Source organism: Dipodomys spectabilis, unplaced genomic scaffold (assembly GCF_019054845.1).
Source record: "Dipodomys spectabilis isolate Male_0828 unplaced genomic scaffold, ASM1905484v1 ptg000499l, whole genome shotgun sequence".
Lineage (NCBI taxonomy): Eukaryota > Metazoa > Chordata > Mammalia > Rodentia > Heteromyidae > Dipodomys > Dipodomys spectabilis.
The window spans coordinates 1,045,645-1,058,440 of record NW_024871176.1 but is presented as its reverse complement, the minus strand read 5'-3'; the positions used below and the strand labels follow the sequence as shown (position 1 = coordinate 1,058,440).

The 12,796-nt window shown below is 48.2% G+C and overlaps 1 protein-coding gene across 1 annotated transcript; it reads right to left on the bottom strand.

Annotated features, from left to right (window-relative positions):
* Positions 1-550: 550 nt before the first annotated feature.
* Positions 551-7,996, bottom strand: Pla2g1b (phospholipase A2 group IB). Its single transcript, XM_042669632.1, has 4 exons — positions 7,963-7,996; positions 4,082-4,241; positions 2,435-2,562; positions 551-736 (listed from the first exon to the last, which is right to left on the bottom strand). Exons 1-4 carry the CDS (start codon positions 7,994-7,996, stop codon positions 618-620), a joined length of 441 nt encoding a protein of 146 aa, XP_042525566.1. The 3' UTR covers positions 551-617.
* Positions 7,997-12,796: the final 4,800 nt, after the last annotated feature.

Below are 12,796 nucleotides of genomic sequence, written 5' to 3'. Positions count from 1 at the left end.
GTGCTAGAGTGTGGCTGTAGCAATCACAAGGTCCTGCGCTCAAACCTCAGTACTGAGAAAAAGCAAGAGTTGTAGAAAGCAGTGGTTTAACTCAGTTGGCAATGGAGTAAGAGGAATGAAAGCAGGTGAGATCTGTTAAACAACTTCAGGAGGGAGCTCAGAGCGTAGTTGCTGATGGAAGTGAGCAAAATGACTTCTCCTATTGGGCCTCAACTTAGAAAATAAGATCTCTGAGGTTGGGATTTAGCTCAGTGGAAGAGCACTTGCCCGGCAAGTGCAAGGTCCCTGAGTTTGGTCCTTAGCTCTGGGGAAAAAGAAGAAGAAAATAAGATCTCCTTCTAGGAATAGCTCCTAGGACTAGCAGGAAATTTAGAGACACGCAGCCCTGGGAGAGTAAATTATTGGTGGTGGCTGATGATGACTCACATTTCAAAGAATTTGCTTCCTAAAAATGTCCTAACTTGAATGGTCTTCACAGAGATCTAGTTATGTTTAGTAGAGAGAAAATACAACAATCTCCAAACATGAGATCTTTCAAGAGATGCTTTATTGGAAGACACAATGTAAGATGCAGGCAATACAGCAGGCAGGGGTGCTGCTTTTCAAAGGTGACAATCCTAACAGTATTTCTTGGTGTCCAGGTCTTTGTGCTCCTTGTTGTATGGGACCTGGGAGAAGCAGATGGCAGCTTCACGGTCACAATTGCAGATGAAAGCTTCACATTCATTGTTTTTGCCTTGAAAGGGACAAAAAGTGGGGTGAGCCAAGCTGCTTCTTGCTTTGTACAACCCAGGAAGAAGAATTAGTTGGAATAAGCTTCTAGCTATCACACTGGTACAAATTTTCAGTTGAGAAACCAAGCAAACTAGGTGCCTAGTTATATTTGACTTTAATTTTTTTTTGGTGCCAGTCCTGGGATTTGAAACTCAAGGCCTTAGCTACTCAGGAAGCTGAGATCTGAGGATCACCATTCGAAGCCAGCCTAGACAGGAAAGTCTGTGAGAGTCTTATCTCCAATTAACAACCAAAAAGCTGGAAGGGGGCTCAGGTGGTATAGTGCTAGCCTTGAACAAAAAAAGCTCAGGGACGGGACATGGGCCCTAAATGAGAAAAAAAGAATAGCAGGAAAGAGAAAAGAGGAAAGAAAGGAAGAAAGAAGAGATAGGAAGAGTGAAAGAAGGGAGGGAGGGAAGTAGTAAAGAGGAAGAGAAGGAATGAAAAAGAAGGAAGGAAGGGAGGAAAGAAAGAAGTAAAAGAAAGCAAAAACGTAGGAGCTTAGGCGCTCCAGTGGCGCAGTCGGCTAGCACGTAGTACTTATAAGAAAGCACAAACTCAGACTCTGAACTTAGTGCTTAAGATAAGAGCCTTTTTCCCCCATCAGTCGTGATGCTTGAACTTGGGGCCTAGGCACTGTCCCTGAGCTTTTTTTGTTCAAGGCTAGTACTCTACCACTTTGAGCCACAGCTCCATTTCCATTTTTCTGATGGTTAATTGGAGAGATTGGAGTCTCACAGACTTTCCTCTCTGGGCTGGCTTTGAACTGAGATCCTTACATCTCAGCCTCGTGAGTAGCTAGATTTTAGAGGCATGAGCTACCCATGCCCAGAAAGATGAGAGCCTTATAAATTAGATTAAATCAGGTTTATTTATTTATTTATTGCCAGTCCTGAGGCTTGAACTCTGGGCCTGGACGCTGTCCCTGAGCTGCTTTTTGCTCAAGGCTAGCACTCTACCACTTGAGCTACAATATCACTTCCAGCTTTTTCTGTGGTACTGAGGAATCCAACCCAGGGCTTCATGCATATTAGGCAAGCAATCTACCACTAAACCACATTCCCAGTCCAAAACCAGGTTTAAATATCAACTACTACTTACCAAAGTATATGCCTTGGAGTAAATGACTCTGAGTGTGTGTGTGTGCGTGTGTGTGGGTGTGTGTGCATGTGCTGAAGCTTGAATTCAGGGCTTTGCAATTACTAAACAAATGCTTTAATATTTGAGCCACACCCCTCAGCCCAAATGACTGTCTTTGAGCCTCAGTTTCCCAGATTTTAAAATGGGGACAATAAAACCTATCCTGTATACATTATTAGCCCAGCTTCTGCCATGTAATAGCAGGTTTCTTAATAATATAGCTCCGAGCTTTTTTATTACATTAGGAAGCAATAAAACATGGAAGTTAAAGGCAGAGCTTTGGAGTTCTACAGAACTCTGTTCCAAAACCAAACCTTACAGGCTGTGTGACCTCAGACAAATGACTTCATTTTCTGAGTCTCAGTTTCCTCATCTGTAAAATCGAGATAGTATTCTGTCCCCCAGGGTTGTTATGAAGTTAAAATCAGAGCAAGAGAATGACCAATTAATTGTGAGTATCATGGCTATGATTTTTCCCAGGCTTAGCAGAATCTGAAAGTCAGACAGAAGGTAGACATACTGCTGCAGGTGATCTGGGAGCCAGAGCACGTGTAGGAGTAGGTGTTGGTGTAAGGATTGTCCACGAGGAATTTACAGCTGCTCATCTTCTTGGCCTGGGTGTAGCAATGGTCATGTCTCTGGCAGCATCTGAAGAAGAAGAGGAACAAAATCAATCAAAGATCATGTCTTGGTAGCAGTCTGAGTCACCTCCTGTCTTTTGGGGAAGTATACATAACTTAGCTGAAATGCTCCAGGAGAAATAGTTTTACATATAACTTGGAAAATGGTAAGCCCTTTATTTATTTATTTATTTGTTGGTCATGGGTTTGAACTTAGGTTCTGAGCACTGCCCCTGAGCTTTTTCACTCAGAACTAGCACTCTACTACTTTGAATCACAGTGACACTTTTTGGTTTTCTGGTGGTTAATTGGAGATAAAAGCTTCATGGGCTTTCTTGCCCAGGCTGGGTTTGAACTGTGATCTTCTGAACTCAGCTTTCTGAGGAGCTAGGATTATAGGCATGAGCCACCAGTGGCTGGCCTCTTTATTTATTTACTTTTTTTTGGGGGGGGGTCCAGTCGTGGGGCCTGAACTCTGGGCCTGGGCACTGTCCCTCAGCTCTTCAGCTCAAGGCTAGCACTCTACCACTTGAGCCACAGCACCACTTCCGGCTTTTTTTTCTTTTTGCTTATGTGGTGCTGAGGAATCGAACCCAGGGCCTCATGCATGCAAGGCAAGCACTCTACCACTGAGCCATCTTCCCAGCCCCTGCCATGAAACTTTTTGTTGTTGTTGGTTCTGGGGCTTGAACTCAGGTCCTGGGTACTGTCCTTGAGCTTTTGTGTTCATGGCTAGTGCTCAACCATTTGATCCACAGCTCTACTTTCAGATTTTCTGGTGGTTAATTGGTTATAAGTGTCTCATGGACTTTCTTGCCTGGAAATGTCTTCAAACTGTGATCCTCAGATCTCAGCCTTCTGGATAGTTAGGATGACAAGCTGTGAGCCACCAGTGACACTTTTTTTTTAATTGTGAAAATACCTTACAGAGGGGTTACAATTACCTGGGCAAGGTAATGAGTGTGTTTCTTTTTTTTTTTTTTTTTGGGTCCGGTCATGGGGCCTGAACTCTGGGCCTGGGCGCTGTCCCTCAGCTCTTCAGCTCAAGGCTAGCGCTCTACCACTTGAGCCACAGCGCCACTTCCGGCTTTTTTCTTTTTGCTTATGTGGTGCTGAGGAATCGAACCCAGGGCCTCAGGCATGCAAGGCAAGCGCTTTAACCACTGAGCCACCTTCTCAGCCCATGAGTGTGTTTCTTATCAAGCATTGTTGCCTCCTCCTTTGTTCCCCCCATTCCCCCCCCCCCCCACACACACACTTTTTTTAAACAAGAGCTCCTGACACCTGGATTGTGATCGTGGCAGTTGGAGTTGCTCTATCCAGACACTAGAGGGCAGAATCACATGCTATTTTACATCTTGGATTTTCCACTTTCCATTTCCAGAGGTGACATTGGCTGGAGGGTCCTCTTGGGGAGGTTTTCTTTACAGGATGCTAGGGCCAACATAGGCTATGCTTTGTCCATATTTATATCCATATGCGTGGGCACTGTGAAACTTGCCTTGTCTACTGTCCCCCCCCCCCCAGACACACAGATGGCTTGTTACCTGTCCAGATCATCCACAGGGGTGCCTGAGCCCCCCAAGCCACAGAAGCAGCCGTAGTTGTTGTATTCCTTGTAGGGGTCACTCCCAGGAATGGTACACTTGATCATGTTGCGGAACTGCCACACAGCCCGAGGGATGATGCTGTGTGCAGTAGCACCCACTGCAAGAAAGCAGCCAGATCAAATTCATCCTCAGTGGCTCTGGGGCCCAGAGGTCCACTGCCTGCCCTCTGTATTCCTCACCCCTGCCAGTTGCTGCTTCAGAAAAGCATGGTGGGGAGCAGGAACCTGATAAAACAGGATTTTTTTTTTTTTTTTTGCCAGTCCTGGGGCTTAAACTCTGGGCCTGGACACTGGCCTTGAGCTGCTTTTGCCTAAGGCTAGCACTCTACCACTAAGCAACATTCCTAGCCCAAGTCAGAGAGTTTGTTGTTGTTGTTGGTCATGGGGCTTGAACTCTGGGCCTGGGTGTTGTCCCTGAGCTCTTCAGCTCAAGGCAAGTACTCTACCACTTGAGCCACAGTGCCACTTCTGATTTTCTGGTGGTTAATTGGAGATAAGAGTCTCATGGACTTTCCTGCCCAGGCTGGCTTTCAACTGTGATCTCAGCCTCCTGAGTAGCTAGGATTGCAGGCATGAGCTATGAATTCCCAGCTTATCTGGCTTTTTTGTCCAAGGCTATTTAACATGTGAGCTACAACTCCAGTTCTGGCACTTTTGCCAATTAATCAGAAATTAAAGTATCACAAACTTTTTTGGCCGGTCTGACTGTAAACCAGGATCCTGAGATCTCAGCTTCTTGAACAGCTAACAACAGGCATGAGCCACCAGTGCTCAGCCTGGTCTGTTTTTTGTCTTGATATTCCCTATAAATGGATCCTTTTTTTTTTTTTTTTTTGGGTCTGGTCATGGGGCCTGAACTCTGGGCCTGGGCGCTGTCCCTCAGCTCTTCAGCTCAAGGCTAGTGCCCTACCACTTGAGCCACAGCTCCACATAAATGGATCCTTTTTTTTTTTTTTTTTTGGGTCTGGTCATGGGGCCTGAACTCTGGGCCTGGGCGCTGTCCCTCAGCTCTTCAGCTCAAGGCTAGTGCCCTACCACTTGAGCCACAGCTCCACTTCCAGCGTTTTTTCTTTTTGCTTATGTGGTGCTGAGGAATCGAACCCAGGGCCTCAGGCATGCAAGGCAAGCGCTCTACCACTGAGCCAACTTCCCAGCCCCAGTGGGTGTCCTTTTTATGATTTCTTTCACTTAGCATGCATTTTTGTTTTTTGTTGTTTTTGGCAGTCTGGGGGACAGAACCCAGGACCTTGCACATGCTAGGCAGCACTGTTAACACTGAGCTACATTCTCAGCCCTTTGTTTACTGAAAGGGTCTTGTTGTGTAGCACAGGCTAGTCTTGAACTCCATCCTTTTGCTTCAGCCTCCCAAGTTCTGGGATTATAGGCATGTGGTACCATGCCCAGCTGGACTATCAATACCCAACAATTGACTTTTGTTTGCTCATTCTTTTTGGTCCTCTTACTTGCTCCCCCAATGGGAGGTCAGCCACTGGCTGTGAGCTGCCCTGTGGAGGGGTCCATGTGTAAGATGCTGAGGGAAGGTGGCCTCCTCCAACAGCCAGGAGAAAACCCAGCTCTTAGTCCAGTAGCTCATAGCGAACCAATCAAATCCTGCCAAGAACCAGTTGTGCGTCTTGAAGCAGCTTCACCTCCAATTAAGCCTCAGATGAGACATGAAGCTAAGACTATCTCCCAATCATAGCTCTGGAAAAGATCTTGAGCCAGAGAAGCAGACCCACCCCAGTTATACCCCCATCCTGACTCACAGAAAGAGAAATATGCTAGGCATGTGTGCACTGCGGGCTCACATCTGCAATCCAAGCTATTCAGGGGCTGAAATCTGAGAATCATGATTCAAAGCCATCCCAGGCAGAAAAGTCCAGAGACTCTTATCTCCAAAGAACCAGAAAAAAGCTAGAAGTGGAGCTGTGGCTTAAGTGGCAGAGTGCCAGTCTTGAGCAAAAAAGCTAAGAGACAGAGCTCAGGCCCTGAGTTTAAGCCCCAGTGCCAGCACACACACACACACACACACACAGATATACTGTTTACGTTGCTAATTTTGTTGTTGTTCTTGGGGCTTGAACTCTGGGCCTGGGCACTGTCCCTGAGCTTTTCAGTTCAAGGCGAGCACTCTACCATTTGAGCCACAGTACCACTTCTGGTTTTCTGGCGTTTATTGGAGATAAGAGTCTCACAGACTTTTCCTGCCCTGGCTGGCTTTGAATTGTGGTCTTCAGATCTCAGCCTCCAGAGGAGCTAGGATTACAGGCATGAGCCACTGGCAGCCAGCACAAAAACATTTTTTGTTTATTTATTTATGGGTCCCGTCATGGGCCTGAACTCTGGGCCTGGGCGCTGTCCCTCAGCTCTTTAGCTCAAGGCTAGTGCTCTACCACTTGAGCCACAGCACCACTTCCAGCTTTTTTCTTTTTGCTTATGTGGTGCTGAGGAATCAAACCCAGGGTCTCATGCATGCAAGGCAAGCGCTCTACCACTGAGCCACCTTCCCAGCCCCACAAAAACATTTTTTAAAAAAGGATTTGGCAAGCTGGGAAGGTGGTTCAGTGGCAGAGCACTTGCCTTGCATGCTCAAGGCTCTGGGTTCGATTCCTCAGCACCACATAAGAAAAAAGCCGGAAGTGGTGCTGTGGCTCAAGTGGTAGAGCGCTAGCCTTGAGCTGAAGAGCTGAGGGATAGCGCCCAGGCCCAGAGTTCTGGCCCCACGACCAGACCCCAAAAAAAACCAACAGGATTTGGCAAGGAGGGCTGGGAATGTGGCTTAGTGGTAGAGTGCTTGCTTGATATGCATGAAGCCCTGAGATTGATTCCTCAGTATCACATAAACAGAAAAAGCTCGAAGTGGTGCTGTGGCTCACGTGGTAGAGTGCTCACTTTGAGCAAAAGCAGCCCAGGGACAGACCCTGAGCTCAGGTCCCAGTACTTACACCACCAAAAAAAAAAAAAAAAAAAAAATAGCAAGGGTTGGGAATGTGGCTTACTGCTTCTCTAGCATGAATGAAGCCCTGGGTTCAATTCCTTGGTAGCACATAAACAGAAAAAGCTGGAAGTAGAGCTGTGGCAAAAATAAAGAAATAAAAATAAAATAAAAAGGCTGGGAAGGTGGCTTAGTGGTAGAGTGCTTCTTGCCTTGCATGCATGAGGCCCTGGGTTCAATTCCTTAGCACCACATAAGCAGAAAAAGCCAGAAGTGGTGCTGTGGCTCACATGGTAGAGTGCTAGCCTTGAACTGAAGAGCTGAGGGCCAGCGCCCAGGCCCAGAGCTCAGGCCCCACGACCAGCAAAAAAAATAAATAAATAAATAAAATAAAAATAGCACATATGGTAGAGAGAAAAAAGAGGGACTTACTTATATGAATTGGTGGGAAGATAGAACCTGCTACAAGGGGTCCTTTTTTTTTTTTTTGCCAGTCCTGGGGCTTGAACTAAGTGCCGGGCCACTGTCCCTGAACTGCTTTTGCTCAAGGCTAGCACTCTACCACTTGAACCACAGCGCCACTACATGCTTTTTCTGTGTATGTGGTACTGAGGAATCAATCTCAGGGCCTCATGCATGCCAGGCAAGCACTCTACCACTAAGCCACATTCCCAGCCTACAAGGGTTCTCTTGAGTTCAGATGAGGTAGAAATTGTGGAAACTGTTGGGGGGACTTGGGGAATAAACCCCAACCCAGGAGCTCACACGCTGCACAGGGAGCCTAGAACTGAGCCTCCAGCCAGTCCTATGTGCTATGTCCCCAGACTGCTGTTGGAGTAGCAGGGGATCTGAGTGCCCAGAAAGGGGGCCCAAGGGGTGCCTACCTGTGAGCAGAGCGGCCAGCACAAGGAATTTCATCTTGAGTGGACAAAGCACTGAAGTGAGCAATGGTGTCCCTTCTTATAGTCTGGGGCCCCTGTACCCCCCAAGATAAGGCTGTTTGCTTTGCTCTCAGCAGCTTTGCGTTGGCCTTGAGGCTGAAGGTGCTGCCGCCCGCAAGGGATTACTGGAAATAATGTCATGGATTTGCAGTCCATACTGTGTAACTAAAGGAATGCTTTCTGGAGTTTGCAGATCTTTGGCTCAACCATCTCCCCTGCCCTTTTGTACTTGGCTCAGCCTTGCTGTGGCAGAGAGCCATCCATCCTGATGGGCACCTGGGTGGAAAGGGGACACGGGAAGAAATGGTGGCTGCCGCCATGTCTCATCTAGTGAATAGCAGAGCAGGGCTCAAGTCTAGTCTAGCTGATCCTAAGGAATGCTTTTGATTCCTTCCTTCCTTCCTTCCTTCCTTCTTCCCATCTTTTCCTCCATCCTCCTGTCCCTCCATTTCTTCCTTCCTACTTTTCTTCCTTACTCTGTCCCTCCGCCCTTGTGGGGCTTGAACTCAGGGCCTGGGCACTGTTCTTCAGCTTCTTTTGCTCAAGGCTAGTGTTCTACCACTTGAGCCACAGTGCCACTTCTGGATCATTATGTTTACGTGGTACTGAGGAATCGAACCGGGGATAATGCATGATAGGCAAGCAATCTACCACTAAGCCACATTCCTAGCCCTGCTCTACCACTTTGAGCCACAGTTCAACTGCTAGTTTTCTGGTAGCTAATAGACAAGAGTCTCATAGACTTTCCTGACCAGGCTGGCTTTGAACCACAATCCTTAGATCTCAGTCTTTTGAGTAGTTAGGATGACAGGCGTGAGCCACTGCACGTGGCAAAGACTTCCATCTTGCAGAGATGGATCAGAGGCTTCATGGTACAGTGGCTGTCTCAACATCACACAGCAGAACCAAGGTGTTCATTAGCTTTGGTGATTATGACACCTCAGAACAGTTTGGGGACAGGGAGTGCTGAAGGTCCCACTGGAAATCGACTGGAAATCATCCACAAAGTCAGTCTGGACAAATTCTCAGGCAGAACAGCTGGTGGGGGAAGAGGAGGGCGCTGCTAGTGTTCTTTGCATTGGATGCCTGATATAGGCTCACACAGACATGGTCAAACCTGTGTGGTCCCTGCAGAAGGCTGGACCTGATGGGAGAGTGGGGAGGGAGTGCACCAAATCTCTGCATCCTTGGTGCTTTGAGTTTCTGCTAACATAAGGCTATGCACAGGTGTGCGTGGCCCGGCTCCTCTCAGCTCGGAAAAAACAGAATCTCCAATGGAAAGAACAGCTATCAATAGCTTCTCTACTCCTTCAGGTGATAGCGTATCCACACTTGAGCAAGGTCAAGTCAGCTGGGTCCCTACAGGATAGGTGGTCTACCTCCAGGAACTGCTCCAAAGCAGCTGCTTGCTGCCATTGGCCAAGTACGTCCACAGGCTTGAGATCGCCAGCTCTGACTGTTATGGGCAGTGTCTCCCAGCCTGACAACACATCTTCAGCTTTATTGCTGCCCATGTTTGTCACCCTGCCCCCTGCCCCAAAGTGATGGAAGCTGAGTGCTGGAGGCTCACACCTGTCTTCCTAGCTACTCAGGAGGCTGAGATCTGAGGATTATGGTTTGAAGCCAGCCTAGGAAGATAAATCTGACTCTTGTCTCCAACCACCAAAAAGCCACATGTGGTGCTGTGGCTCAAGTGGTAGAATGCTAGCCCTATGCAAAAGAGCCTACAGGGCAGTGTTTAAAGAGTTCAAACCCCAGGACTAGCCAAAACAGATAAACAACAGAACCTGAAACCTTAGATTTACTACAAGAAAACATGGAAAACTTGAAAGTTAGGCACAGGTAATTGTTTTCTGAATAGAATGCTATGTCTCAGAAAAAAAGCACAAATAATGGACAAAGTATCCCTGGGCACCAGTGTCTCAGGCTTGTAATCCTACTCAGGAGGCTGAGATCCGGAGGATAGATATTCATAGCCAGCCTGGGGGAAAAAAAATCTCTGTGAGACTTTACCTCCCAAATGCAGGCTGGTGTGTCTTAGGTGGAAATAGCCTAGCTAGCTCAGCTAGCAAGCCAAGCAAATACATGGCCCCAAGTTCCAACCTTGGTACGGGGGGGGGGGGGGGGGGGAATTTCTGCACACACACAAAAAGAACAAAACAATTACTAGAGCCAACAGAAAACCTGGGAAATGGGAGAAAAGTCTCACTACATAGCTAGGTGGACATCAAACTTGAGGTCCTCTAGCCTTAGACACCAGTTAGAATATAGGTGTGACCCCCCCCCCAGCCCCCACCAGCTTTTTTTTTTTGTCGGTCGTGGGGCTTGAACTCTGGGCCTGGGTGCTGTCCCTCAGCTCTTCAGCTCAAGGCGAGCACTCTACCACTTGAGCTACAGCGCCACTTCGGTTTTCTGGTGGTTTATTGGAAATAGGAGTCTCACGGTCTCTCCTGCCCGGGGTGGCTTTGAACCGTGATCCTCAGATCTCAGCCTCCTGAGTAGCTAGGATTACAGGCGTGAGCCACCAGCGCCAGGCTCTGCCAGCTCTTTTAGTCATTTTTAGAGGTATCCATTAGCTATGTAAGGCTTGTATCAAATACATCAATATGCCTCTCATCTACTAGTCTGTCATGTCTCTCCCCCCCCCCCCCCCCACAGGGGGAGATGCAGCACTGGGTATTGAACTCAGGACCTGGTGATTGCTAGGCAAGCCCGCTACCATTGGAGTCACTCCTCTAGACCCTCTTTCCAGTTGTTAATTTCAAGGTAGAGTTTTGCTTTATGCCTGAGCTGGCCTAGACTGCAATCCTCCTATTTGCACATCCCTGTGTCTCTCTGGATGACAGGCATGTGTCTGTCACTGCACCTAGCCAATGGTTGAGCTAGGGTCTCGAGAACTTTTTTTTCATTTTAATTTTCTGGACCATCCATGACCCCAAGAAGATGGAGGAGGTGATGGAGTTGTGCCACACCTCTACCAGGAAAATGAAGTGTGCCCCAGGTCACCTCGGCCAGGATAGATGAGACCCAAGACACTCACAGACTTAGCACCGTTTTCAAATAATTTATTAGGAATTTAAAACAAAATAAAACCTGGAAAAAGAAGTTACAGATGTAGAGAGAAGAGACACTGGAGGGGTGGGGATGGTATCTTGCTGGCTTTGAAACACCATGTAACATCTTTAAAAAAAAAAAAACAACAACAAACAAACAATTCAGAAGACAGACCCATGGTTTGGGCCCTTTGGATGAGAGGATCCAGGAATGGAAAGCTAAATCTCTTAGGACTCAGCTCAAATGTGTAGAAAACAAAAATAAAATAAAATAAAAATCAATAAAATGCAGCTTCTCTTTTATTAGGAAACATTAATTAAAAAAAAAACCCAAACACAAACAGCCGCGCATCGTTTTCAGTAACAAAGATTATTGCTTTGAGTTCTTGGGGCTGAGCACCTCACAATGAGCTCTCTCCAAAGGGCGCTTTGAAGGGGGATGGGGCTGAGGGAGGGGGAGAAAGAAGCTCAGGCCCGGGACACAGAAGGGGGCAATCATAGGTGGGCCTCAGCCAGGTGTGGCTTTGGCTTTCTACCTGGAGCCTCTCTGTCTTTTTCCTTTGGAGCCCGCTGTGGGGTAAGGAACTGCCAAGGGGCTCTGGCACAGGACAATTCTGGTGGGCTACTTCAGTGAGACAATGCGGAGGTTCCCTGAGAAGCCCGTTTCCCTTGGCATCTGCTCCATACCAAAATGCCCCCCACCCTCTACCCGAGGGAAGGGGGGGGTTCAGAGCAGAAATGGAGGAGGAGCAGGTCCAATCTAGGCAAGGGGGGGAGGATGAGGAGGGGGTGACGGGGAAGACCTTTGGAGAGTCAATTCCTTTCCAGGGGGTGGCTCTGGGTAAGCCCATCTCTTCCCTCATCCGGGGGTGGGGGTGGGGGGGAGACCCAAGACCTTGGGAGAGAGGACTGGCCAGAGCTGAGGCCTGTAAGCTTACAGTAACGGTGACTGAGGAGGGGGGCAGAAACAGGGGGACAGGGGGAGACTTTGCCCAACAGAATCAGGCAATGCCTTCCCCCCACCCCCCCAGGGGTCTTAAAGAGAGGGGTAGGCGCTTCACCTCACAGTATTTACATATGATACAGGACACAGGGCTGTTCCAGGGGCTCGGCCTGGCCTACCCACAGCCCTGCCCTCCCCTCCAGGGCTGGAGGGAGCCGGCCAGGGGTCCACACCCACAGAGACACTTGGTTCTCAGCCAGTGTGTGTGTGTGTGTGGGGGGGGGGTACCTGGCCCCTTGCCCCCTGCGGCCTGGGGCTTCACATTCACAAACCTAGAAATAGTTTTAAAAACGGTTTCTTTAAAAAAAAACAAAAAAAAAAAAAAACAAGAAAAACCAAAAACAAAAACAAAATAAAGAGCAAAGGAGGGGAAAAAAATATCAGAATTAAAAACCAGGGCTTGAGGCTGTGGCCTGTAGCAGGCTCCCTCCGCTCAGTCTACTATGCACAAATACAAAAGCCTGGGGACAAGGGGTGGGAACTGGGGGGGGGGGGGAGGTCCTAGACAGGAAAGAGAAGTTGGGGGGGGGTCATCCAGGGGTCTGGGACCAACCGGCTAATCCAAAATAAATAAAAGCAGGTAGGGAGAGGGGCAGGTAGGGGGCAGGGGGAAGAGGCAGAAAAAAAGGGAAGTTAGTAGGGGAGTCAATGTTGGGGCAGCAGGGCAGGGGCTGGCGGGGGAGGAGGGGGCAGGCAGTAGCGGTGGAGTGGCGCGTGGGGG